The 26,334-nt window shown below is 46.3% G+C and overlaps 1 protein-coding gene across 1 annotated transcript in view; it reads left to right on the top strand.

Moving 5' to 3' along the window:
• The first annotated feature begins 2,710 nt into the window (after positions 1–2,710).
• Grb2 (growth factor receptor bound protein 2) overlaps positions 2,711–26,334 on the top strand; it is a 62,740-nt gene continuing 39,116 nt past the window's right edge. The window contains exons 1-2 of the mRNA XM_005350735.3: positions 2,711–2,874; positions 10,186–10,390. Of these exons, the coding sequence (XP_005350792.1) occupies positions 10,313–10,390 (78 nt within the window). The 5' untranslated portion in view covers positions 2,711–2,874; positions 10,186–10,312. The remainder of the gene's footprint in view (positions 2,875–10,185; positions 10,391–26,334) is intronic.

Raw genomic sequence — 26,334 nt, 5'->3', positions numbered from 1 at the left:
GCCTGCCTCTGCCTCCTGAGTGCTGGGATTAAAGGCATGTGCCACCACTGCCAGGCTTTATTTTTGGATTTCCTTCTTTCTTTCTTTCTTCCTTTCTTCCTTTCTTTCTTTCTTTCTTTCTTTCTTTTAAGATTTGTTTATTTTAGGTTTTTGAGTGTTCTATGTGCATGCATGCCTTTATGTCAGAAGAGGGCATCAGATCCCACTATAGATGGTTATGAGCTACCATGTGGTTGCTGGGAATTGAACTCAGGACCTCTGCAAGAGCAGCCAGTCCTCTTTAACTGCTGACTTATCTCTCCAGTCCTGTTTTTGAATTTCTTATTAATATCTCTTCCTTAAATTTTTTGAGACAGGATCTTGCCAAAATCTGTCTAGACCCAAAACCCCTTTAAATTATTTTTTTTTATTTTATATGTACGAGTGGTTTGCTTACACGTATGTATGTGTACAATGTGTGTGCCTGGTACCAGAAAATGGTCTTGGATTTTCTAGTAATGGAGTCATAGTTGGTTGTTAGTGCCATGTAGGTGCTGGGAACCAAGCCTGGGGCTTCTGCAAATGCTCTTAACCTCTGTGGCTTAGAAAGTCTTGATCCTCTTGCCTCAGACCTCCTAGTGCAGGGCTAACGGGTGTCTGGGCACCACATCTGCCCTTTCATTCTCTGTATCTATGAATGAAATGAAGATATTAGATGCCCTGTGGAGGCCCTTCGACTTTGGCGTACAGGAAGTAAGCCCCTCGATTCTCTTGTTATTGTCACCTCCCGTTAGATAGCTACTCCAAAACCTACCAGCGGAGGTCATCTGACACTGAAACCTAAGATGCACATCCCAACGTCCCCTCTTATCCCTTACACACACACACACACCCCGTCACCCCACCCAGTGAAATAGTGTTGGATTCGATCACCCTCCTTCTGCTGTCACATTGCATACTGAACTTAGTCTTTCTGATGGCCACACCACCAGATAATGGCTCCCTCTACCTTGTGTTACTCATTCCCCGCCTCCAAACCCTGGAGTGTCTGGTCTCCCTCCCCACCCCCTGTGAAACACTTGGATTCTGACAGCGACTACACATATAACTGGCCGTTGGCGTGCAGTTCCGTGGCACTTAGGGCCGAGTTTTTCTCTTTCAGACGGAACTAACTCTATCTAGACGGCAAACTGCCCGAAGCAGAGGTTCATCGGCTTCACCTTTTGCTCTGAAAGGCACTTTTGCTGCAAAGGATGTTCAGCAAACACTTGGCGAAAGACCAGTTCTCTGTCCTTATTTCAGCGGACCCATCTCCTCCATTGTACCAGAGGCTTGGGTGTTCCCAACGCTATTTTGTTGGCTTCTAGACAACACATTAACATTAGATGCGTTCTGTGCTCTCCTGTAATTGGAACTGAGAGTCACTTCTCCAAGCCCTACTCACCACTCCCCCACACTCAGCAGCCCCCAAATAGGCGGCTATGTACTTTGCATTGCATGGAACACGGCTTTCCCACGCCTCCATTGCTCTGTTCTTCAGTGCGTTCCTCTTGCCGGCTATGCTCTCGCCCTGGCTCCTGGGCTGCGGAACTCCTCCTCACCCTCCAATACTGGCTTAGCATCACCTCCTTTGTGAAGTTTTATGCTTGGGAAGAGAGGAACAGGGCGAGCCTTTCTCCATCTTTTTGGCTTCCTCAGCATTTCCCCCAAAGAGCTACAACAGTACTGTCATTATTAATTTTAATGCTTAGAAAATTATTATTATTATTATTATTATTATTTTAATTGGTTTTTTTCAAGACAGGGTTTTTCTGTGTAACAGCTCTGGCTATCCTGGAACTCGCTTTGTAGACCAAATGGGCCTCGAACTCACAGAGATCTGCCTGTCTCTGCTCCAGAGTGCTGGCATTAAAAGCGCGCACCACCACGCTGGGCTATTGTATTACTTAAAATTATGTTACAGGTGTGGGAGTGTGTGTCTGCATGAGGGTGTGTGCAGGTGAATGCCGGTGTTGGCCGGAGGCCAGAGGCACTAAATCCCTTGGAACTGGAGTTACAGACACTTGTTAGTCTTCTGATGTGGGTGCTGGGTACGGAACTCAGGTCCTCTGGAAGAGCAGCAAGTTCTTTCAACCTCCGAGATTTTTCTCCAGCCCAAGACATCGCTCGTTTACTCTTTATTGCTACTCTCGACTGAACTGCTTGAAGGCCAGGATCTCTTCGTGGTTTTATCTTCTTTACCCAACACAGTGCTTACCTACATTAGGTATGTGGCTCAGTTAATCAACAGACCAAACAACTCATCTTACGAACCAAATTCCCAAGCAGTTCTATGCCTGGTCCTCTACTCGGATTGAGCCATCTTGACACAGCTCTTCCTTCTCCCTTTTGGCCTTGGTTTGGTGGAACGGGAAAGGAACGTGATCTGAGCGTGGAAAGGGCTATTCCTCCAGGGCAGACCTATAATTCACCAGCTCCGGCACACAGAGGGTTACAGCGACCCAGGGGCGGAACCCAGCCCGTGCCACCTGCTGCGGGGCGGGCTGGCGCATGCGCGCAGGCACCCGCTGGGCTACCTGCCGGGCCGAACCGAAGAGGAGCGCCTGCGCTCTGGGCCTTTTCCGCCGGGGGAAGTCTCGCGGGGGCGGGGCGCGGCGGGGCGGGGCCGCGTGGGGAAGTTCTCGCGGGACCCTGTCTAGGAGCGGAAGCCAGGCTGCTGCTGCTGCTTCAGCGATCGGGCGGCGGCGGCGGCGAGAGCGAGCGAGCGAGGCTGAGGCGGAGACGGTGGCCGGGGCAGCGGGAGCCGCAATCGGGGAGCAGCAGCGGGGTTGGCGGCCGCGGGCGGCAGCGCAGGGCGGGCCGGGCTGGACAACGGGAGCGGACAGCTGTGCCACGGTGAGTGCAAGGGTGCGGGCGGGAGGAGAGCGGGAGCTCCGTCGTCTCGGGGCTCGCTGCGGCGGGCTGCCCGGGCCCGATCTGCTGGGCTTGCCGGAGCGGGCCGCAGGCGGCCGGGGATGGCTCGGACCCGAGCGCAGTTGCTGCGCTGCCGTCTCCTCGTTTCCCCTTTTGGGGCGCTTCCTTCCTGGTGCCGGTCTTCCTCCCGCTTGGGGCAGAGACCCGGCTGGTCGGGGAGGTCTAGTGCGGCGGCCGTCCGCCTTGGCGCAGAGGGAGCCCGGAGCAGCCGAGAGGCGCAGGGTGCTGTTCTGAGTCAGGCTGACTGAGCCCGGGAGGCGGGGGATTCGGTGCCGGCTCGCTAACGTGATTGATGCTCCTTTGACCTGCAAAGCAACCATGTCACCATCTTTTGGCATCTTGCGGCCGAATTGTGTGCGGGGATCCACCGTGTGCTTGAATGGTTGTTACCCGGACCCGTCGACGGGTCTTTGTCAGAGCTGGGCGCGTCTTTTTTAGAGCTACTTGAAAAAAATACTTGTTGGGGAAAAAGCAGGAGCAGCAGCTGATGGGAACGCTGGGAGGAAGGATTTCAGCGAGAGCCCCGCTGGTTCATGTCCGTTTGCAGCGTTCCGTTTGAGCTAGAGTTTGTTTAGAAAGTGATTTTTTTTTAGGCTGTCTTCAAGTGCTATAGAAGTGCAGTTTGCAGAGGAGCCGAAGCGCACTCAAGGTCCATCTTCTGGTTCCGTTGACACTCAGAAGAGGCTAGAGAAATAGGCTTTATTCTGACTTCCGCACCCTCTTTCACTTTGTTCTCCAGTTTTTGCCTTCTTCGTCTCCTTTCCACTCCATTTGTAACGCTAGTCATTGGCCCCTCCACCCCCTTTTTAAAAATAATCTACTTCCCCTTCTTGCTGTTCCTCCGCTATAATTTTCGAAGTTTCTGCCCGTTTTGGCACTGTTAATTTTCTCCGTCGTTCCAAGATTCCTTTTTCTTTTCCCCGTTTTCATTCCTCACTTTTAAACGTCCACGGTATTCTTCAGCCAGCCATCAGGGCTGCTAGGGCGTGGAGGGGGGGGGGGCTGGCTTAAGTTTTCCCCTGGGAACTCGGAGACTCAAAGGACTGAATTCATTCCTAAGTAGTCCATAGTGCCATCAGGTCACAAGTGGATTTTTGCCTGTTTGCTTGTAGCATTTGTATTTTAGTGTTTTCTTACAGATCATGCTTTTGTGTCTAGTATTTTCCTCCTTTCTCCCTTTGTGTCGTTTCATTGTTAGTAAGGAAGATTGAGACAGTTTGGGGGCAAAAAGACTCATCTTTGGGATTTTAGTATGGTTGGCAATCGTCAAATGAAAATCACCTATGGAATTTATGAATTAAGATAGTTTGAAAAATCTAAGGGAACAACTTCAGAAATTAAAGCCTACCCCTTCTAACTACTGATTTAGTCCTTACTAGACTTTTCAAAATAATTTATTTTATGTGGGTGAGTGTATTTTGTCTGTATATATATATATACACACATATATGTATATATATGTGTGTATATATATGTGTGTGTGTGTATATATATATATATATATATATATATATATACTTGGTGTCCTCAGAGGCTAATAGAGGACCCTAGAACTGGAGTTACAGAGGATTGTGAACTGCCATGTGGGTGCTGGGGATTGAACCCAGGTCCTCTGGAAGAGCAGTGAGTGCTCTTAGCAGCCTGTTAGGTCTTTAGCCCATCTCTCTAGCTCAATTGTTGGGTTTTAAGTGGTGGCTTATTGGCTCCCTGAGGTCTCTTCAGTGATTCCCGTTAGGTCACGTGCAGCAGCTCTTGTTCTGTAGTGTTATGGAGCCTTAGACTTGGGACAGGTGGCTGCAGGACAGGGCCGTCATACTCTTGGACAGAAGTTAGAACCTACTGAGGAGCTCTACCCTCTGGCCAGTGATGATTGAGTTGTGTTGCTTTGTGTTTGTCAAAGCCGGTTTTCCCCAGAGTTGTGCCAAGTTAAATACGTATCATTTGTATTTTGTTCAGACATGGTGCATTTTCTGGAATGCAAATTTCAAAATTTGCTTAAGACTCCAGTCAGATCTTAGCAGTGATTCTTAAAAATTTGTATGAATAAACATTACCTGACAATAAATTCACTAGAAACAATTCTTTATCCAAGTACTTTTTTGGGACAAGGTCTTAATTTTATATACATACATACATACATATGTATGTAGTCCAGGTTGACCTCAAACCTTTATTTATTTTGAGGCAGGGATTCTGTAGGCCTGGCTGCTCTGGCCCTCTCTATGCAGACCAGGCTGACCTCAAACTCACAGAGATACTCCTGCCTCTGCTTCCCAATTGCTGGGATTAAAGGTATGCGCCAATGTGTATAGCCCCCCCTTCAAACTGAATTGTTCTGCTTCAGCCTTAGCCCAGTGCTAGAGTTTTAGGCTTATGCTACTGTACTTGGTAGGGGTATCTTTTTAAAATTAGGTTATGGCAGAACTCAGCAGTGTTGTGTAATGTAAATGTTGCCTCTTGAGATTGAATCATTTGAAAGATTCCATCCTACAGGGAAGCACTTTTAGTAGAAAGGCAGACAACTCAAAATAGCTGCAGAAGTCCCTGAAACTGAAGAGATTCACTAGGCCTCTCCCTGCCAGAGGAGCAATGAAATCTGAGTCCCTTTTGGACTAAGAGAAACCATGTTGCAAAGAAGACTCTTTAGACCAGACCAGCTGCTTGGAAGAAGCAGAAACCAGTGGAGCTGCCGGAAGGTCAGACCCTCTCCAACCTGTTTAGCTGCCTGCAGGCTATGCAGTGTGCTCCAGGCTCCCAGCTTTGTCACCCAGGCTGGAATGGGATATGGTGGTGCAGCTGTCTTTGAGTCATGTCTGCTCCTGTGAGTAACCCCTCACCCATATTCCTGTAACTCACTCCAGTAAAACTCATTGGTTCACCAAGTTGGACTGGTGGCTTCCATGCTTTGGTCCCTATCTAGGGCGAGCAGACTTGTATGTTGTGTCTTCTCCAGGAAAAGTTTGTCAAGCCGGCCCCACAATAAACTAGTCCCCAAATGGGCTGATTAAAATAGACAACCTTTGTAAGTTTACATACAAATACCTGAATTAAAAGAATAAATTCCCCATTAGGAGGACCTCATGCAGGAATCAATAAAACTCAGAAATACATGTCAAGATACATGTAGCAAAAGGACATGCACTTTAAGTGGGTCAGAATTTGAGACATCTGCAACACAACTGAACAGCAAAGAAAGTACAAGGTCAGGCTGGGTCATGGTGGTACACACCTTTAGTCCCAGCACTGGGACGCAGAGGCAGGCAGATCTCTGTGAGTTTGAGGCCAGTCTGATCTAGGAGTGAGTTCCAGGACAGGCAAGGCTACACAGAGAAACCCTGTCTCAAAAAACAAAAAGTACAAGTCAGGCTAGGGCTGAGGCTTGGTCCATAGTGTGTTTGCCAAGCATACAGGAGCCCAGATTGGATCCCTGTACTACACTAACAGGGTGTGGTGGTGCATGCCTGTAATCCCAGCACTTGGTAGGTGAAAACAGATCAGGTTAGGTCATCCTCTGCTACATAGAGTTGGAAGCCAGCCTGGGCTACAAGAGGTGCTATCTGTCTCTAGACACAAATGGTGAGATAGTTCTCAGGCCCTGCTTTCCTGCAGCTGCATTCAAGGTGTCTGCACTAGGTTCCTGAGTAGAGTGAGCCTTTTTAGCACTCTGGTTCAGACCTGTAATCCTCGCATCTGAGAGGCTAAGGCAGGGGGACAACCCTGAGTTCAGGTCTAGCACAAACCATAGTAAGACTTTATCTTAAAAAACAAAACACAAATGTCTAACACTTGTAAAAGTTGAAACTATTCAAATAATCACTTAGCAGAACATCAAACCAGAAGCCATTGAGAGGGCTCAGCAGGTAAATGCTGCTACCAAGCCTGCTGACCCGGGTTCTATCCCTGGACCTGCTTGGTGGAAGGAGAGAACCAACTCCCACATGCACACACAAACACACGGATAGATAAACACGGTGAGAAAACCAAATCAATACTTTCTGTCTGTGGCAAATAAAATTAGCATTTGACTTAGAAAACCTGAAGAGATTAGATTAGGTTATCCATAACCAAGGAATCCCAACCTTCCATTAAAGATAGCAACAACACCATACACTGTGCTCTACACAACACTATTAAAGGAAAGAAACCTAAAGACAGACACGGGTACCCAATTTGCATGTGCGCACATGTGCGTGCACACACACTGCCTGGTGATTGAGCCAGAGTTCAATCAAGTGTGCTAAGCACATGCTTTCCCACTGTGCTGTCTCTCTAGCTCCTACCAGAGCTGACACTGCTCTTCTCAAGAAATGAAGTGGCTGGGCACATTAGCATTCCTAATGAGAGCGGCTCTAAGCGGTTAGCACACATCTCGAGAGCCCATCACATGCAGTAAAGTGGAAAATACAGTTGTAATTGTTGAAGTCAATTGTATCTGAAAATGCAGCCTAAAGGATTTGATAAAATTCTGTTTTCTTTCTCTAAATTCTCTCTCCCTCTCCGTGGCACTAGGCCAGCCAGCATAGCTTACTGTTGAGTCTTCTTGGTCTGGAGAGGCAGGAGAAATGCCATTCATTCAAGTAATGATCCTATCAGTTACACCTATAATACTGAGCAAGCCCTTTTTTTTTTTGGTTTTTCGAGACAGGGTTTCTCTGTGGTTTTGGAGCCTGTCCTGGAACTAGCTCTTGTAGACCAGGCTGGTCTCGAACTCACAGAGATCCGCCTGCCTCTGCCTCCCAAGTGCTGGGATTAAAGGTGTGCACCACCACCGCCCGGCTTTTTAAACCGAGCAAGCCTTTTATTTTTATTTTTTTTAAAGATTTATTTATTTATTATGTATACAACATTCCTTCCATGTATGTTTGTATGCCAGAAGAGGGCACCAGATCTCATTATAGATGGTTGTGAGCCACCATGTGGTTGCTGGGAATTGAACTCAGGACCTCTGGAAGAGCAATCAGTGCTTTTAACCTCTGAGCCATCTCTTCAGCCCCCTGAGCAAGCCTTTTAAACGAGATGCAGTTTTCTGACCAGAAAATGGGATAATAGCTACCTTCTAAGATAGACTGAACAATCAGAGAGAGAGAAAGGGGGGGGGCGCATCTTGAATAGAGCCTGACAAGTCACTGGAAGTTAAACAACAAAATAAAACATAAATGCAAATCAAAGCAATGAGTTGGTGTCAGTGCTGGAAAGATAGCTAAAAGGTAAAGCATTTATTTCTCTTCTGGGAACCTGTTTTTGAATCTCAGTACTCACACACAGGGCAGCTCTCAAACTACCTTTAATTTCGCTGCAGGAGATCCAACACCCTTTTCTGGTCTCCTTGGGCACCAGGCATGCATGTGATACACAGATGAACCTACAGTCAAAACACACACATACTTAAAAATTGTAGATATAGTTTAATCTATTAAAAATAACTACAGAGACTATATTGAGAATTTAAGGATACTGGGGCTAACCTTTGATTTTTTTAAAACTTTTATATTTGCTCAGACTTTTTCTTCCTCTTCTTCTGAGAGTCAGCAACACATAGACACACAAAGGTATGGCCGTGAAGAACAAGCAGCAGTGTGGTTTGCTAGGGTGGTGGCCTTCAGACTTGGCTGAGGACATCCCTCCAGAGATCTCTCCCCTGGTAGCACTCAATCTCCAGCCGGTCTGCTGCGTAGCCCATTTGCTGCCGAATGTTTGATTAATGCTCCAAATGTTAACTTTAGAACAAGAGTAATAATCACTCGTGCTCCTCAAAGTGAGCTGCTGGGTGGTAACTAGCCAAGAAAGGTGCCACTGTCAACAATCCTCTCCCTTCTGCCAGGGCTCTTGTTTGTGTTTGTCTAGTTTGTATGTGAACTGTGACGCAAACCGGAGTAGGGGTTTCATCCTCCCTTAAGTATGCGGAGATCAAGATGACACCCCTGATCGTGGCCACACCGTGGGGAAGTTCTGACCTGGGACTTCACATGGAGAAATGGTCCGACAGAAGGCTGCTCACTCACTGCAGGGTCTCCTGACGGAGGAAAGCAGAGTAGGGACTGGATGAGACTGGGGTCGGACCATCTGGTACCAGCCTGTACTTAACCTGTCCCCAGAGAAGACATTTGAGGTGGGGAACGTGCGTCTCTGCACTCTGGGGACCAGTCAGGCGGATCACCTCAAATTCTTGGCCAGACTGGTGTATTTATGGATGCCAGGCCAGCCATAACTCTGGTGTGAAACCCTTCCTCCCGCTGCCCCAGATATAACTTGATGGCTCAGATTTGCTGAAAGGGGTACTTGTTGTTTGTTTTTCGAGACAGGGTCTCTGTAGCTTTGCAGCCTGTCCTGGAACTTGCTCTGTAGACCAGGCTGGCCTCGGACTCACAGAGATCCCCCTGCCTCTGCCTCCCCAGTGCTGGGATTAAAGATTTGTGCTGCCACCGCCCGGAGAAAGGGATTACTTTTAAGTATAAATAAGAACTTCAACTCTGCTCTTGTGCTGTTTAGAAGTAAAGTAGAGCTCCAAAGCTACAAAGAAACCCCGTCTGGAAAAACAAACAAACAGAAGTAAATAGAGGCTATTCCTGAATGTTAAACCTGGATCACCTATTTCAAGGACTAGAGTCTGGGGTATCTTGTGCAAGAGCAGATTCCTTGAGTCCTCTGGTGACCAAGTGACGGCCGGTGTGGACGATGCTAGTGCTCCTAGTATCGCTGTTGGTGGGTAAGAAGTATTCTAGGCTCGCTCTCTCACCTCCTTTTGAGAACAGGTCAAGGTTTAGTTTCAGTAGAGTAGAGCCTCTTAATACCCAAGTCCTGCATGGCTCTGACCGAGAATGGGAGCGTCCTGGTCCTCAGGACACCAGCGGGTGGCGCGGAAAGAGGGGGGCCATGTAAACACCTCCGGAGCCTTGCTTTGCCCGGCCTGCCTTGGGTGCGGGAGTTGTGTGAAGGGGTGTTAGGGGAAAGGCTGAGACTGACGCCGGCTCCGGAGCTTACACCCTGCGGGAAGGAAGAGGAAGTGTATTCTGGAATAGCTTAAGCAGCTGCCGCTATTGGCCGCTGGGCCTGTCAGTCGCCTGGGGCTGAGGCTGAAAAGAGGAAGAAGGAGAGCTGTTGCCTGGAAGGGAGGAGGAGGGGGCTGAGCCCAGCGGAGCCAGGGGGCGTGGGGGCTGGGAGTGCAGGCCAATTGGCAGGGCGGGGCTGCCTTCGATCTAGCCACTTCTCTTAATCATCGCTCTTCTGATTCAGGGTGGCATTGTGTGTCCCAGTGTGCAAGAATAGCCCCAGAATCGGAAAGGCTGAACCCAGAGCTCTTCAGCAGGGAAGATTCCCTTCCCCCCTGCTTCAGGCTGCTGAGCACTGAGCGGCGCTCAGAATGGAAGCCATCGCCAAATATGACTTCAAAGCTACTGCTGACGATGAGCTGAGCTTCAAAAGGGGGGACATCCTTAAGGTGAGTGCTGATGTGGTTGCCTCTCGTGCTTGGCTGCCTTTCCTCACCCTGGTAACACACAAAGACGCTGTGCTTTCTCTTTCCTCAGTGCACACTTTAACATCCATCACCAGGTTTAATTGGACAGCTTGCCATAGTAGATGCCGAGCTATTACTAAATGTGGCATAGGAGAGTGGTGTGGTGTTTGCTCCTTAACTGCCTTTGTGTGATGTCTGTCTGTCTGTTTATTGACACAGGCAAAGTCGGAAGGGATCATGAGTGATGGCTTTACCTTGTGAAGTTGTATTTTAAAAAAACCCACAAGGAATGTTTTTAAATCCTGAACGTGAATAATTTATGTAAAAGCATTCCTCTAGTCTTGCTGTGCATAGCCAGAAGACTCTGCCTCTTGTCATGGGGCCCTAGATTAGAAGCTGCTTAGGGAGAGGGTGAGTATATGCCCAAACTCACTGAAGAGTTCATTGCCTTTCATTTCTGAGAAAAAAACTAATGGAGTTCCACATAACAGTGTTTAACTTGCCCTTATACACGTTAGATTTTGGCTTTCTTTAGAGGAACTTGAGCAATTACTGAGAATTAAAGTCTAATTGCGTAAAAGATGGATACAGATTAGAAGTGAGCCTCTTCGCGGTTTGGAGCTTACTGGGCCGTGCAGTGACCTAGCACACGGTGATGTACGCAGTTGGCTGGAGCAGCTCACCCTTTTGGTTATCACTTTTCTTTACAGGGCAAGTGTTGTCTAAGAGTATATGGACTCCAAGTGGGGAAACTAAAGCTTAATATTGTGAGTGCTGCCTGTGTCTCAAGTTTTGATATTCTTTCCTCGGAGCCCTAGTCTAGATTTTTGTGGCTTCCCTGCTTTTTTGCTTTTTTTTTTCCCCTACCCAAGTGCTACTCTTTGATTTTCTAGAGGAAGAAAGTGAAAACGTGATTTATGGGAAGAACTATAAAGACTCATTATGTGAACCTATGGATAGTGATCAAGTCTGCCCTCAGTGCTCAAAGTGAGGGAATATTACTATGTGACAACTTTTCCTGAGGAAATGCACAGATAGGGAGCCCGGGACAGACCAAAGTCCAGCTCCGTGAGCCAGGAGGTTTTATTGGAGTTACTTACAGGAATATGGGTGAGGGGTTACTTACAGGAGCAGACATGACTCAAAGACAGCTGTACCATCAGGTCCCACTCCAGCCTGTCACAGTTCACACAAGCTGGAAAACCTGGAGCACCCTGGACAGCCTGCAGGCGGACACTGCTCTAAACCTCTTGCAGGCAGCTGGTCTGGTCCCAGAGTCTATAGCGCCTCTCCTCTGAGCCTTTTCTTGTCCCATGGCTACTGAGAAGGAGACACTCAGTTTTTATTGCTTTCTCTGGCAGGGAGGGGCCTAGTGAATCTGGTCAGTTTCAGGGACTTCCTGCAGCTATTTTGAATTGCTTATTTCCCTTTTTAAAGATCTTACCTGTAGGATGGAATGTTTCAATCTCATAGGAAACTGTTACACATTTTCCGCATCAAGGAGCTGGGCTCTGAAACGGTTACACTGACCAGGGAGAGAGGCTAAATGTCAGTTGACCTGCATGTGCGTAAGGCAGTGCTGAAAGGCTCCTCCAGAAGTTAGCCCCTTGGTTGTGACACAAAGCTGTTTGAGAGATGGACAGAATCAGCCCTGGCTTCAGAGCCCATTGCTGCTTTCTAGAGTGCTAGGACTCAGAGAGGGAAGTCCTGCTACTGAATGACTCTGCCATTGGCACAGAGGTCATCTGCTCTGTGCTTACTGTGTACAGGAGATAATCACTTGTGCTGTCTCAGAGTGAGGCTGTTACTCAGGCACTCAACGTTTGTAGCCTGTACAAAACCCTTAAGAACCAGGGGTTTTGTTTATTTGGTTTGGCTTTTTGGAGACAGAGTTCTTATTTTTTTTTTTTTTTTAGGCCAGGCTTGCTTAGAATTCACTATGTAGCCCAAGATTATAGGTGAGCTCCACCGTGCCTGACACGTTGTGTTGTGTTGTGCTGTAATGCATAGGGTTCCCATTAGACCTCCCCTGGTAACTCGGACTTGCAGGGCTGGCGGTTCATAGTCTTCTTGTCAATGCATCCCCATTGCCTGTTAACACCACATCTACAAATGAAAACAAACCAGGGACCCTGAACAACCACCCCCCCACCCCCGTGCTGTCTCTTGAGTTTGCCCTGCACCTAGACCATAAATGTTTGACACATTGTTCATGTCCTCCTGGGAATTTTTATAATGAGGAAGGTGAATCAGAATGTTCCCATTTACTTTCTCATTCTGTTTGGGAGAGAAAGCCATACCCTTAGTTCTTTCCAATTCGGTAGATAACTGGGATATGAGGTCATGATGCCATTATTGCTTTTGAACGGTGGCCATTAGCTGTTTGTTAGTAATCTTGTGGCTCCACTCCAGAGAGCAAGTGCAAGTGAGTGTGAGTGTGTGACACAGTGACTCCCCTTTGTCTCAGCTCTGACACAGCTTCACGAGGAGGAGGGGCGCTCTGGGTGAAGAACTGTTGGTAAAACAAACAAGCAGTTTTCTTCCTTTCTTTGGGAGTAAGCCCACGTCATCACTCACTTTGATATCATTTGATAGCTCTGGGCTCAAAGAGCTGCAGTGGTGTGGGACACTTAAACTTTAATTGAAATAGGGAGATACTTGTTCCTTTTCTTTTCCTCTTGTTTCTTTGCTTGTTCTGTTTTGAGATGACGCGTGTGTTGCCTGTGCTGGTGTTGTTACCTGTCCCTCTCTCCTGAAGCTTGTGTCTCGCCTGGAGAGCAGAGGTTCTTAAGAAAGAGAAGACTTTTCCCTGCGCGCTCCAGGCCTTTGCATGGTTGAGATGCACTTAAGTCCCTCACTGTTGTGGTAGAGAAAGGGACGGGGTTTGTAGCTCAGAGGTACAGCACTTGCTAGGCATGTGAAAAAATCCTTCATATTTTTAGCATTGGTACTATAAAACTGCCTTGTAGGGATGGCTTTTTTTTTTTTTTTTGAGACAGGGTTTTTCTGTAGCTTTTTTAAAAAAAAAAAACATTTATTTAACTTTATGTGCATTGGCATCAGATCTCCTGGAACTAGAGTTACAGACTGGTGTGAGCTGCCATATGGGTGCTGGGAATTGAACCCGGGTCCTCTGGAAGAGCAACCAATGCTCTCAACCGCTGGGCTGTCTTTCCAGCTCCTCTTTGTAGCTTTTTGAGCCTGTCCTGGAACTCACTCTGTAGATCAGGGTGGCCTCAAACTCAGCCATTTGCCTGTCTCTGCCTCCTGAGTGTTGAGATTAAAGGCCGGCAATAGCATGTCTTGACTGTTTTTCAGGCACCGCTGCACAGGGATCCCAGGGCCATTTCAAGCCCACAGACCTGTGTGAATTCCATTGAGGTTGCTTGCTTCCTTCTTCAGTTCTGGAGGGGACCAGCATTCCAGTCATTGAGGTGTCCGTGACTCACTGCTTTTACTGTCCTTCTGAACTCTTGAGAAGAAGGTCTTGGGTTCACTCTCTGCCCTTTGAGCATCCGCCCGTCTCTGCCACTTAGCTTACTTCAGTGTCTTATTTACTGAGCAGGCCTGAACTGGACTCATTGCCTTGGCTGTTGGGGACGAAGCATAAGCTACACTTTCTGTCTTCAGCAACTCTGAAAGAAAAATACATTACTGAACTAGGAGGCCCAAGGCTTAGCTCCAGAGTTTTGGAAGACAAAAGGCCCCTTAACTTAGATTCTTATTTTTACCCTTACTTATTTGGGGGAAACGGGCACGGGTGCCACGGCATGTGTGTAGAGGTCAGTCCTTCCTTTCCTCCCACAGTGTGGGTCCTGTGGGGGGTCAGCCTCAGGCGACAAGCTTGGTGACAAGTGCATTTTACCCGCTGAGTCGTCACACTGCCCAGCTTGGGATTTTATTAGGGAGTGTAGAGTCCCAAGCCTGGAATGCTCCAGTCTTTATTGTGTGATCTAAGTACCTGTGTGGTACAGGCTATTAGGAGGAAGAGGATGCTAAAGGAAAAATCATGGGCTTTCTACCTGGCATCTAATGTTGTCTGTATCTCCCGTGGGTGCAGGAAGACTGCCCACTGGTGAGCACAGCCCGGTCTGCTTGGTTGGTTTTATCACAGCTGCAGGCCTATATTTCCATGTATAAGGCTCATTTCAGATATTTGAATATATAACATGGAAAGAAATAAAAAGTAGGGCTGCTTTAAAATCTAGTGTTGGTATACTGAGAGATGCATTTATGATTACTTATGGGTAATGTTGACTAAACTAGAGTGTTGTATCTTAAGTACTTTTTTCTATTCTAGGAAAAAAACCCTACTTTTTTGTATGTCTTTTTAAAAATGATTATGCAATATTATGGAAAGCTTCACATGTATAATGTGTTTTGAGCATATTTTCCAGCATTATTTTGTTCTCTGTTCCCTGGACAATTTCATTTCTACTTCTGTCATAGTGTAGATCTATGTATGTCTGTGATTTTAGTGTATCTAAATTGCAGGATCACAAATGAGAGAAAACATGGTATTTGTCTTTCTGAGAGTGACTTAATTCCCTTAATAGAATTATCCGCAGTTGCCCCATTCACTTCTTTTTTGTTTGGTTTTGGTTTGTTTGAGACAGAGTTTCTCTGTGTAGCCCTGGCTGTCCTGGCACTCGCTCTGTAGACCAGGTTGGTCTCGAACTTATAGAGATCTGCCTGCCTCTACCTCCCGAGTGCTGGGATTAAAGGCGTATGTCACCACCTGGCTGTTAATTTTTAATTTATCATTGTCTTTATGTGCTTTTTTGTGTTTGTATGATGTGTGTATGAGTGTGTTGCAGTGTGCATGTTTATGATGTGTGTGTTTGTATGATGTGTATATATGAGTGTGCTGTGGTGTGCCTGAGGAGGCCAGAAAACAACTTTGAAGTTAGTTGTCTCCTTTCCTCAGGATTTTTTTTTAATTCTGTTAGTCGTGTTTGGGGTGCATTGTGAACATGTCACAGCACACATGTTTAAATCAGAAGGCAGTTTGTTGCTTTTGGTTTGCTCCTTCCATCATGTGAATCCTGGGGATTGAACTCGGGTCATCAAGCTTGGTGGCAAGAGCCTTTACCTGCTGGGGCATCGCATTGGTTTTGTCTTCAGATTTTAAAGGAATACCCATACTGATTTTCCTAGTGGCTGGAGTATTTTACATTCCCATCAGAAGTGTATATAGGATTCCCTTTTGTCCAAATCCTCAGCGTTTATTTATAATCTTTCTTTTTTAGATTTTTTAAATTTATTTTTATTTGCTATATATGAGTGTTTTTACCTAGATGTATCTCTTTTTTTTTTTCCCCGAGACATGGTTTCTCTGTGGTTTTGGTGCCTGTCCTGGAACTAGCTCTTGTAGACCAGGCTGACCTCGAACTCACAGAGATCCACCTGCCTCTGCCTCCCGAGTGCTGGGATTGAAGGCGTACACCACCACTGCCCGGCTCTAGGTGTATCCCTTTAAACCACATGTGTACAGTGCTTGAGGAGGCCAGACAAAGCCACTATTCTGACTGAGGTCAGGTAGAATCTCTGTAGTTGTTTGGTTGATTAGCTGGTTTTGGTTTTGGGGGACAAGGTTTCTTTGTGTAGCCCTGACTGTTCTGGAACTCTGTAGACCAGACTGGCCTCAAACTCACAGAGGTCCTCCTGCCTCTGCCTCCCGAGTGCTGGATTAAAGTCAGGTCCCTTTACCACCGAGCTTCAGCTTAGTTTTTAGGATAACAGTTTGTGATTTGTGTTCTCTCAAGGCAAGTAGATTTATAGTCACTTTGTCAGCTGAACACAGAGTTTCCAAATGGGTGCTGAGAATGAACTTTCAGTTCCTTTGCGTCTTGAGGAGCCGGGATACAGACCCACTTCCTTCTGGGGAAGACATGACTGAGGATATGCAGTGTTCCCTTGGGGACTTCACACTCTGCCTCTCTGACAGTAGGGTGACATTACTATTGATCAGACACCATTTGTGGAACTCGGGCTGGATGTCTTGACCTTAACAACTTTTCCAGTGTTCTCTGGCACCAAAGGACTGGCACCATTAACCCCATGAAGGACCAATACCATGAGCTCCGTCATTGTAGGGGTGTCTACATAGGCTCAGAGACTAAGCCATCCGACATGGGTACTGGAATCCAAATTCTGGTTCTCAGGCAGAGCAGTCCATGCTCCTAACTGCTGAACTGTCTCTCTGGACCCTGGTTTTAAGTCTTTAAGGCTAAAGTGCACCATAGTCAGGGCTTAGTATCAAAGCTTTGAGACATAAAAAAAAAAAAAAAAAAGGAAAGCTCAAATGACTGAGGCAAATCTTGCTCCACTTGGCAGATACTCTTTGATTTCACCACTTTCCAGATGTGGGATGAGAGACAGTTACAGTGTATTCTAAAGAGTTAGACTCCATAGCCTGGTCTACAGAGCGAGTTCCAGGATAGCCAAGGCTACACAGAGAAACCCTGTCTCAAAGAAAAACAAAACAAAGCTGGGCGGTGGTGACGCACACCTTTAATCCCAGCATTTGAGAGGCAGAGGCAGGAGGATCTCTGTGAGTTTGAGACCAGGCTGGTCTACAGGGAGTGCCAGGACAGACTCCAAATCTACACAAAGAAATCCTGTCTCAAAAAAACCAAACCAAACCAAAAAAAAGCAAAAAAGAGTTAGATTCCAGACTAGAATCTGAGTCTTAGCTCTTCTACTAGCCAGTTGTGATTGTGGACAAAATTGCTTAACAATTTTGCATTTTGGTCCTCCTCCTGCCTTCCTAGGACCACCATAACATTTGAAAGAGCTAAGTATGCTTACAGCAGCGACTAACATGCATGACTGTAATTGGCTAGCTGTTGTTAATTTTGCTAAGATGATTGAGGAGCATGAGTGGTGTCAGGGAACTCCTAAGTCATGCCTCTGCCAACTAATCTGGTAGGTGTGTATCTGTTATCTCACATTCAGGGCTGCTCAGCCCTGTCCCAGAGCTCAGATGAAGCATGGGTATTTGTTTGGTTTTAGTTTTGGTTTGTTTGAGGCAGGGTGTATGTAGCCCTTGCTGTCTTGGAACTCTCTGTGTAGACCAGGCTGGCTTTGTACTCACAGAGATCTGCCTACCTCTGCCTCCCAAGTGCTGGGATTAGAGGCATGACCCAACCCACTTAAACTTATTTTACCATACATTATTAGAAAAAAACATAGGAAACTCCAAACACTATATAAATCCCTTTTAGCACTACTATTTCAGAAATATCCTAAGCTTTATCATTATGTAGTACAGGCCAATGAAATGGCTCCATGGGTAAAGAGTTCATTCCTGGAGCCCACATGGTGGAAGGAGAGGACTGACTCCTGGAAGTTGTCCTCTGACCTCTACTTGTGCACCGTGCTTGGCAAGTACATGTGTGCACATGTGTGCATGCAGGTGAGTATGTGTGTAAGTGCATAGATAAAACTAGTGTAACAGGAACCCGAAGGTGTAGCCCAGTGGCAGAGTGCATGTCTAACATGCATAGAGTTCTGTATGTCCTCCAGATCTAATATGCGCTCTTTCCTATATTTTACTAATTATTTTTAGTGGTTACATAATGTATCAAGGTAATGTTCTATAATTGACTTTCCTAGTTCCCTGTTGCTGGGTTTCTTGATTGTTTCTATTAATAATTTAGTTCTTAGTCTCAAGGGGACATGGGTATACTGTGTTGTCCTGCTGTCTGACTCCTGGACCGACATCACCTTCTTTTAAGACAGCTATTGAAAATGGCCTCTAGTTCTCAGCCGGAATAAGTCTGATCTGTTTGCTCCATCCTTAGTCCCCTGATAGCGGTAGGACATTGTTTCCCAGTCTGGCAGTGCTTTATGGGACTGTGATAACCAGATTCGTGAAATGCTTAAGCTGCTTTGATACCTAAAATGCTTGGTGGTTTTCTGAGGCATGGTTTACTTTGTGGCTTTCTTTCTTTCTTTTTTTTTTTTTTTCCGAGACAGGGTTTCTCCGTAGCTTTTTGGTTCCTGTCCTGGAACTAGCTCTTGTAGACCAGGCTGGCCTCGAACTCACAGATATCCGCCTGCCTCTGCCTCCGAGTGCTGGGATTAAAGGCGTGCGCCACCACCGCCCGGCACTTTGTGGCTTTCTTTAAGGTGATCATTTGCCTTTCTATCTAACTGGCATGAGATTAATAAGTAATTATGACAGTAGAGGGACTTGGCATGCATTTCTAGATACTTTGTAGTTTGTTTTGAGATAGGGTTTTTCTTCACATACTTGGCTCACCTGAACAGTTAGACCAGGCTGGCCCCAACTCAGAGATCTGTTTCTGCCTGGACTAAAGGTGTGCACCACCAATACTGACTATATGCGGTAGTTTTAGTCCAGATTTCCTTTTTTAAACCAGACGAATCTCTTCTAGATTGATTCCTAACTCATGTCCAGAAAAAGATGGGAAGACAAACTAGGTTTATTTAGTTTATGCTGCAAACGTGCTTTAAATGAAGTTAAGCTTTGCTGGGGGTTTGGAGAAACAGGTAGAGTAAGGCAGTAAACCTCCTCATTCAGGAATGTGCTCATTTGCAGTAGTCCGGTGGGTGGGTGGTGGAGGACTTTTGCTGTCTGGCCAGTGTTAACAATAGGTGTGCTTGTAAACGCACGCACACTCTTGTACAGAAAAGGCACAGCCAGTGGAGCTCCAGGCAGCAGCTTACAGATAACTTGTTTTGTTGTTTTTTTTTTTTTTTTTTTTTGGAAGGTGTAGCTATGCAGCCCTCTGGTGGTGGTCCTCTCTGGCCTGAAAGTCACAGACGGCCCGCTGTCTCAGCTTCTCAAGGACTAGAAACTTAGGCATGTGTTCCTGTTAGAGCTCAGTTGACTCTTCTAATAATTCAGAGCTTTCTTCATCCCCTTTTGGGATGAGTTTTTGGTTCAAGTCAAGCATCTGTCTGCTTTACTATGTCAGTTTCTCAAAATGTTTGGCTTTGAAAAATAGCTGTAGATTGGAAGTTAAGAATGGTGGATTAATTCTTTTACTTGGAGAATGTAAGGAAAGTGAGGTTATACTTTTCCCGTGGTCAGGTAACTTTTTTGAAATTAAGTAAATAATGTCGTCATCATTGGAAAATTTATAAAAAGCTTCCCCCATCAATGTTCAAGTTTTTAGAACTTTTCAGGAAACACGTAGTCTGTACAGCCACCATCCCTGTTTACTGTGCAGCTGTGTCATGGTTGCTGTGCTCTGAAATACGGTGATGCAAACCAGTAATAGAGCCGGATTCCTAGAGCTCACTCAGTAGACCTGACTGGTCTCGAACTCAGGAGATCCGCCTGCTTCTGCCTCCTGAGAGCTGGGGTTTAACTTCGGTTTTCTTTTTAATATATATGTTGACAGCTATAAATTTCTGTCTCACTTTCTGCTTTAGCTTCATTCCATAAGTTGGGCGAGCATTTTTCCTTTTTTAAAATTATTATTTGTGTGTGTGTGTGTGTTTCATGTGTGTATTTGTGTTTGCATGTTCGAGCACACAGACACACTATGCTGAGAGTGGAGATCAGAGGACGACTTGCTAGAATCAGTTCTCTCTTTCCCTTCTGTGCTAGGACTCAAACTCAGTTCTTCAGGCCTGGTGGTAAGCACCTTCCCCCTGCTGAACCATCTCACTGGCCCTCAGTTTTTGTTTTCGTTTCAAGTTATTTTCTGATTTTCCTTATTTCTTTGACCTTCTGTTTATTGAGGATCATGTTGTTTAATCTTTAGGTGCTTCTCTTTTAATTCTGTTGTGATTGTCGATCTCACTTGGTATGGTTTAAATCTTTTTAGATTTATTGGAGCTTGTTTTGTGGCTTTATGGTGTGACCTGTCGTAGAGATGGAGAGTGCCCTGCTTTGTGACTGAGATGTTTCGGGAAGTCTCCTATAGATGATCCTTTAGATTTAGGCGGATAGTTACTTTTTCTGTGTTTGTGTTATGATACACTAGCATTTTGATGATTTTTTTTTTTTTTTTTGGTTTTTCGAGACAGGGTTTCTCTGTGGCTTTGGAGCCTGTCCTGGAACTAGCTCTGTAGACCAGGCTGGTCTCGAACTCACAGAGATCCACCTGCCTCTGCCTCCCGAGTGCTGGGATTAAAGGCGTGTGCCACCATCGCCTGGCGATAATTCTTTTTGTTGGTTTTTTGAGACAGGATTTCTCTATATAGTCCTGACAGTCCTGGAACTCACTCTGTAGATCAGGCTGGTCTTAAACTCATAAAGCTCTGACTGTCTCTGCCTCCCGAGATGATAATTTCTTAAAATTACCTACCTTGATATGTTATATCTATAAATACCAGTAGATTATAGGACTGCTGAGATGCCTTGGTGGTAAAGGCACTAGTTGCCGAACATGACAACCTGAGTTGTCCTCTGACCTCGCTGGGCCATGCTCTGTGGCATACATATACATTAATAATGTTTTTCTAAAAGGGCTTTAAAGAAATCACTGAATATTTCCTAAGTTCTTAAACGGGTGTTGTGTTTAATGCTAAGGTTGATACAAAGACCAGGTTTCAAGGTCTAAATAATATTTAATGCCCTGTTGTAAGAGCTTGCTGAGGATAGACATTGGGTATTTTGAATGGAACAGACTTTGTAAGACATTGGGCAGATTTCTGAGTTAATTTAGAAGCTCTCACGACTGCTTTTTGGCTATGTAGCTATCTGTAATTTACTAAGGACTTGCTTCTAAATTTAGCGAAGCTCTGAAGCGTTGCTGGAGCTGTCCTAGAACACTTCAACTTGGAATTGCCTTTGAGAAATGTATTTGGCGGTCATGAAAGTAGATGTGAGCCATTGATAGCCTCGTGGCATACCCACGAGCCTTGAACTTCTTCTGTCACTATTTTAGTTTCTGTGACGTACTTCAGTTCAGTGCCTTCAAATTTCATGCCCACACTCCCTCTTTCAGGAAATACTTTATGGAACAACTTTCTGTAGTAATAGGAGCCGTGGGCTACGTTCCCATCACCCCGGCCGCCTCTGGCTAGCTTTACCCGGAATAATTACACAGACACTGTATTCATTTAAACACCGCTTGGCCCATTATATCTAGCCTTTTCTCGGCTAACTCTCGCACCTGGACTAACCCATTTCCAATCATGTGTGTCGCACCCCAAGGTGCGCTTACCAGGAAGATTCTAGCCTACGTCCATCCTGGGTCGGAGCTTCATCGCGTGTGCCTCAGAGAGCAGAGCTCTCGCCTCTGCCCGCAGGAGTGGAGCGTCTCGTGTCTCTCTGAGGCGTCTGCTCCCAAGAGGAGAGCTGTTGAGTCTGACCTCACTTCCTCTTCCGCCCAGCATTCTGCTCCGTTCACTCCTCCCCCTACGTTCTAACCTATCAGGGCAAGCAGCTTCTTTATTTAATTAACCAATGGCCTTCCTCCATCAACTTTCTGTATAGAAAATATAGGCTAGGGCTGGAAGGTGCCTCGGGGGGTAGAAGCTCTTACTGTGCAAGCAGGACAGCCTAGGTTTAACCCTAGAGCCCGCTTTGGGAAGACAGAGCCCATTCTGAAAGTTCCTATGACCTGTACATGCACTTTATGGCACATACACATTCCACCCTCCCAATACCACAAACTTTCACACAAATACATTTTTTTAGAAAAGAAAACATAGAATAGAATGCTTACATGAAATTGCTATTTATTTATTTCCTTATTCATTTATGCTGTCACTGGGGATGGAAGCTCAGTCCTTGTACGTGCCAGGCATTTGACGAGTGCTCACTTACCAAGGTGATAGTCCCCTCCCTTCCTCATCTCCTCTCTCCCTCTTCCCCATCTACCTTTTCTTTTCTTTGAATAGTCTCACTCTTGAAGTCACAACTCCCTCTTACTGCAGCCTCTGAGTGCGTGAGCCTCTGCTGCTCCGGCTAGATGAGTGGAAGCGAGATGGCTGTGCATGGGGTCACGTGTGGGACACTTGCCCAGCACTGCAAGTGGGAAGATTGTTCAGAGTTAAAGGAACCCACACTTTCATTCATGGAACCTAAACGTGTTTGCTAAATCCATTCTGTTTATCAAATATAAAAGCACAGAATCCCCCGGCCGAGGCTGATGAGAAGGGCTGAACTGCTGCTTACCAGCTCCACGTCCCCTCTCTGTAAGAGTGAAGCTGATGGATGTCGTCAGCGAGCACTGAGAAGGAAGTCTAAGGACAGTATCCAGTCTTGCCACATGCTAAGAACATGTTCTCCACTGATCTGTTCCCACAACCCCTGAATGTAGATTTGCTTGTTTGTTTGCTTTGAGACAGGGTGTCTCTGTATAGCCCTGGGTCTCCTGGAACTCAAAATGGACATCCCCTGCCTCGTGAGTTCTGGTATCCACTACACCTGGGTGAATACACTTTTAAAGTTTAATTTAACATGCGCACATGCACAAAAGAGACCTTGTGCCATAGCATGTGTGTGGAGGCGGAGGACAGCTCTCTATGGTCTGTTCATTTTTCCACTGTCAGGGCCAGGGTTCAAGCTCAGGTGTTCGGGCTTGCTCAGTAAGAGCTTTTTACCCTTATTAAGCTGTCTTGCCAGTCCTCAAACATAGATCTATCGATCTGTCTATCTTGTCCGTCTGTCTGTCTGTCTGTGAGGCAGGGTCTCACCTATGTAGCCCTGTCTGGCCTCGAACTCACAGAGATCCGCCTGCCTCTGCCTCCTGAGTGCTGGGATTAAAGACGTGTGCCACCACCACCTGGTGTGCTTGCTGTTTTTTTTGCAGAGGACGTGTATGCAGTTCCCAGCACCCACATAGAGACCGACAGCAGTCTATAACTCTGGTTCTAGGGGTCAGACTCCCTTTTCGGGCTTCCTGGTACCACGAATGCATGCGGTACACAGACATACAGCCAGGCAAAACACTCATACACATGAAGTAAAAATTAGTTCTTTACCATTGCTGGCCATATTTTCACTTCTTATAGCTGGTGGCTGTGGTAATGCACACTGCAGGTACAGGTTTCTATAGCCGTGCAGCGGTGTTACCACAGGCTTGCTGCAACTGTCACAGCTGGCGCTAGTTTGGTGCAGGGCATGGCTGGAGTTTCACTGAAGTCTGGGAACCCTCTTTCCACATGCACTGGTGGTTCCTGTAGACTTTGGAGGTGCTGCTGTGGCTGGGTAGAGAATTCAGGTGCGTTTTTTCTTTCCTAGAGATCTTGTCCTTGTCTACACGCCTCCTTTCCTTTGAACCGTGGATTTTCCAAGCATCTTCTCTTACAGCGCTTTGTCTGTGGTCTGTTCAGAGGCTGGTTCTGCAAACCTACCATCACCTAGTCCTGTATCTTTATCACTCAATAAAGTTACAAGATCAGAGTGTCCCTGTGTGTCCTTTCTTGCAGTGGCCTGGGAGTGCTGCCTCTTCACTTTCAGGTGGCCGTGGCACGGCTCGGTCACCCGTGGCACGGTCCGTGTGATGTGGTCTTGAGCTGAATGTGCCGACAGCAGCATCTGAGGCGTGTCCAGAGAGCAGAGGCAGCATTTCTTTGAATTCACCAGAACCATAATTACTATATTTTCCGTTCCAGAACTGTTTCACAAAAGCAAGGGCAGCTTTACTTTACTGTAGAGCTGTTTAGAGTTGAGTCTAACGTGCACCTCTATTTTGTAGGTTTTTTTTTAAATATTTATTTATTATGTATACAATATTCTGTCTGTGCATATGCCTGCAGGCCAGAAGAAGGCACAAGACCCCATTATAGATGGTTGTGAGCCCCATGTGGTTGCTGGGAATTGAACTCAGGACCTTTGGAAAAGCAGGCAATGCTCTTAACCTCTGAGCCATCTCTCCAGCCCCTCTGTTTTGTAGTTTTGTGTTCTCAGTCAGCAAAGCTCTATGGTGCTTCATGGGTAACATCCCCAGTAATTCAGAAACAGTGGCTCCAGCAATACACAGCACATGCTCAGTTGGCAGTCAGTCATTTAGCTTCCTTGTTCACCAAGTGATCGCACATCCCTGGTCTTCAGCCATATTGCCCTTTTTGCCCGTACAAATTTTTCAAACTGCTGAGGTGTCCTGCCTTTCCACAGAACCTGGAGTTTGCCCAAGCTCCTGATGGCCTTGGGAATCACTTCTTTTCCTTCAGCTGCCTCACCACTACCAGTACAGTCGTGCCTCTTGATGCCATATCGGCTCTTTCTCTCTCCCTGGACGAGCACCTTCTGCATCTGGGAGCCTTGTCAGGTTTTGGCACAGCAGTAGCCTCCTGAGTGTGGGGTTACAGACGTTGGCCACTGGAACTTGTCACCTTCCTCTTTTGTTGCTGTTAATACCTTGGTTAGCTTCTTAGCTACTTTTCCTCTTAATTTTTTTTATAAAGTACAAGTATACTTTATTGTATCAATTACTAACCAGGTACAGTGGTACGTGTCTCTGATCCTGGGACTCAGGCAAAGGCACAGGGATCAGAAATTCAAGGTCATCTCTGGCTGTACAGTTAGTTAGCTTTAGGCCAGCCTGGGTTGTGTGAGATCTGGTGTCCTAACTCCAGTCCCAGCGATATGACACATTTGTGACACATTCTTCTGGCCTCTGTGGTCGCTGCGTGCAGACGGTACACAGACATATATACAGGTAAAACGCCCATACACAGAAAATAATTTTTTTTTTAGTTACGTGCCTCTGCGTGACTGCATGAGAGCTGATGCCCTCAGAGGCTGGAGGCCTTAGAGCTCCCTGGAGCTGCTGTCACAGGAGTTTGAGCCACCCATGGATGCTGGGAACAGAACTTGGGTCCTCTGCTAGAGCAGGACATCTGTCTAGTCTCTTGATATTTTTTTTTAAAGTTGTCACTTAATAAACAATCCAGTTTTCAATTTTCATCAGTTTTATTTTGGACATTATAGTGACAACATTTTATTTTAGTGGTAGTCCAGCAGAGATGAGAAAATACCACTATATGACAGGGTTCTAAAAGTTGGCTTGCCCCCCCCCCATCGGTTTTTCCCTTTATCCTTTCAGTGTAAACAAATCCAAGCAATCCATGGGGGGGGGGTGATTTGAGATCCTCTGCCCATCTGTGTGCTTGATACAGCGCGGCTCCAGAAAGAGCAGCTTTGGAGACTGTGTTGTGGGGAGGAGTCTTCCCATCATAGATTCTGTCTGCTGCTGTAAGTGAGATGGGCTGAGGGCAAGTTTTCTTTTCTTTTTGTTCATATTTCTCAAGCCTTGCCAGAGTGCTTAGCTTCGTAGGCAGCTGTTTAACTCTGAGCTGTGTCCTGCACTTGCAGGGAGCTCACTGACCTCTTACTTACTAATATGGCTAGCGCTACGTGGTCTGTGGTGCCAAACATAGCTGTAGTCGGCCTGGAATGTGTCCAAACTACACAAGAGACTGGAATCCAGAAAGGACAGGTGGTGTGCGTTCCGTCTTGGTAAGAGTCGGGACATCTTCAGTGACAGTCACAGAGGAAGATCTGATACACTTTTCAAAACTTGGGCATAAACTTTTGTTTTGATTCCTCTGACAGATTTCAGGCTGCAGGATATTAATGACTCTTAGAAGCCAGTTCTTGGGGTGATTGTATTTTGCTGATAAACTTGGAGCTTGAGTGCTTTGTTAGTGAGTGACCTGTGCTGACATGTCTCCCACATGGTGGTCAACAGCTGCAGAAGGACTTAATTTTACCACCGACTCCGAGCCAGTGTAAGTGGCAGTGTGGTACGTTCTTTGTTCTGAATATCTGGATTTCTTCTGGTTGAACCATGTTGGTGTACGTTCGCAGCGAATAAGTGCTTTACTGCTGATGCCCAGACTCACCTCGAACTGGGCTCGGTTGGCCTTGGATTTCAGCCTCTTGAGCAGCCAGCACTGTCTTTAATTTTTTTTTTTTTTAATTTTTCGAGACAGGGTTTCTCTGTAGCCTTTGGTTCCTGTCCTGGAACTAGCTCTTGTAGACCAGGCTGGCC

Source organism: Microtus ochrogaster, chromosome 7, assembly GCF_000317375.1.
Source record: "Microtus ochrogaster isolate Prairie Vole_2 chromosome 7, MicOch1.0, whole genome shotgun sequence".
Taxonomy (NCBI): Eukaryota; Metazoa; Chordata; class Mammalia; order Rodentia; family Cricetidae; genus Microtus; species Microtus ochrogaster.
Note: the sequence above shows the minus strand (reverse complement) of the source record. Positions and strands in the feature narration are given on the sequence as shown.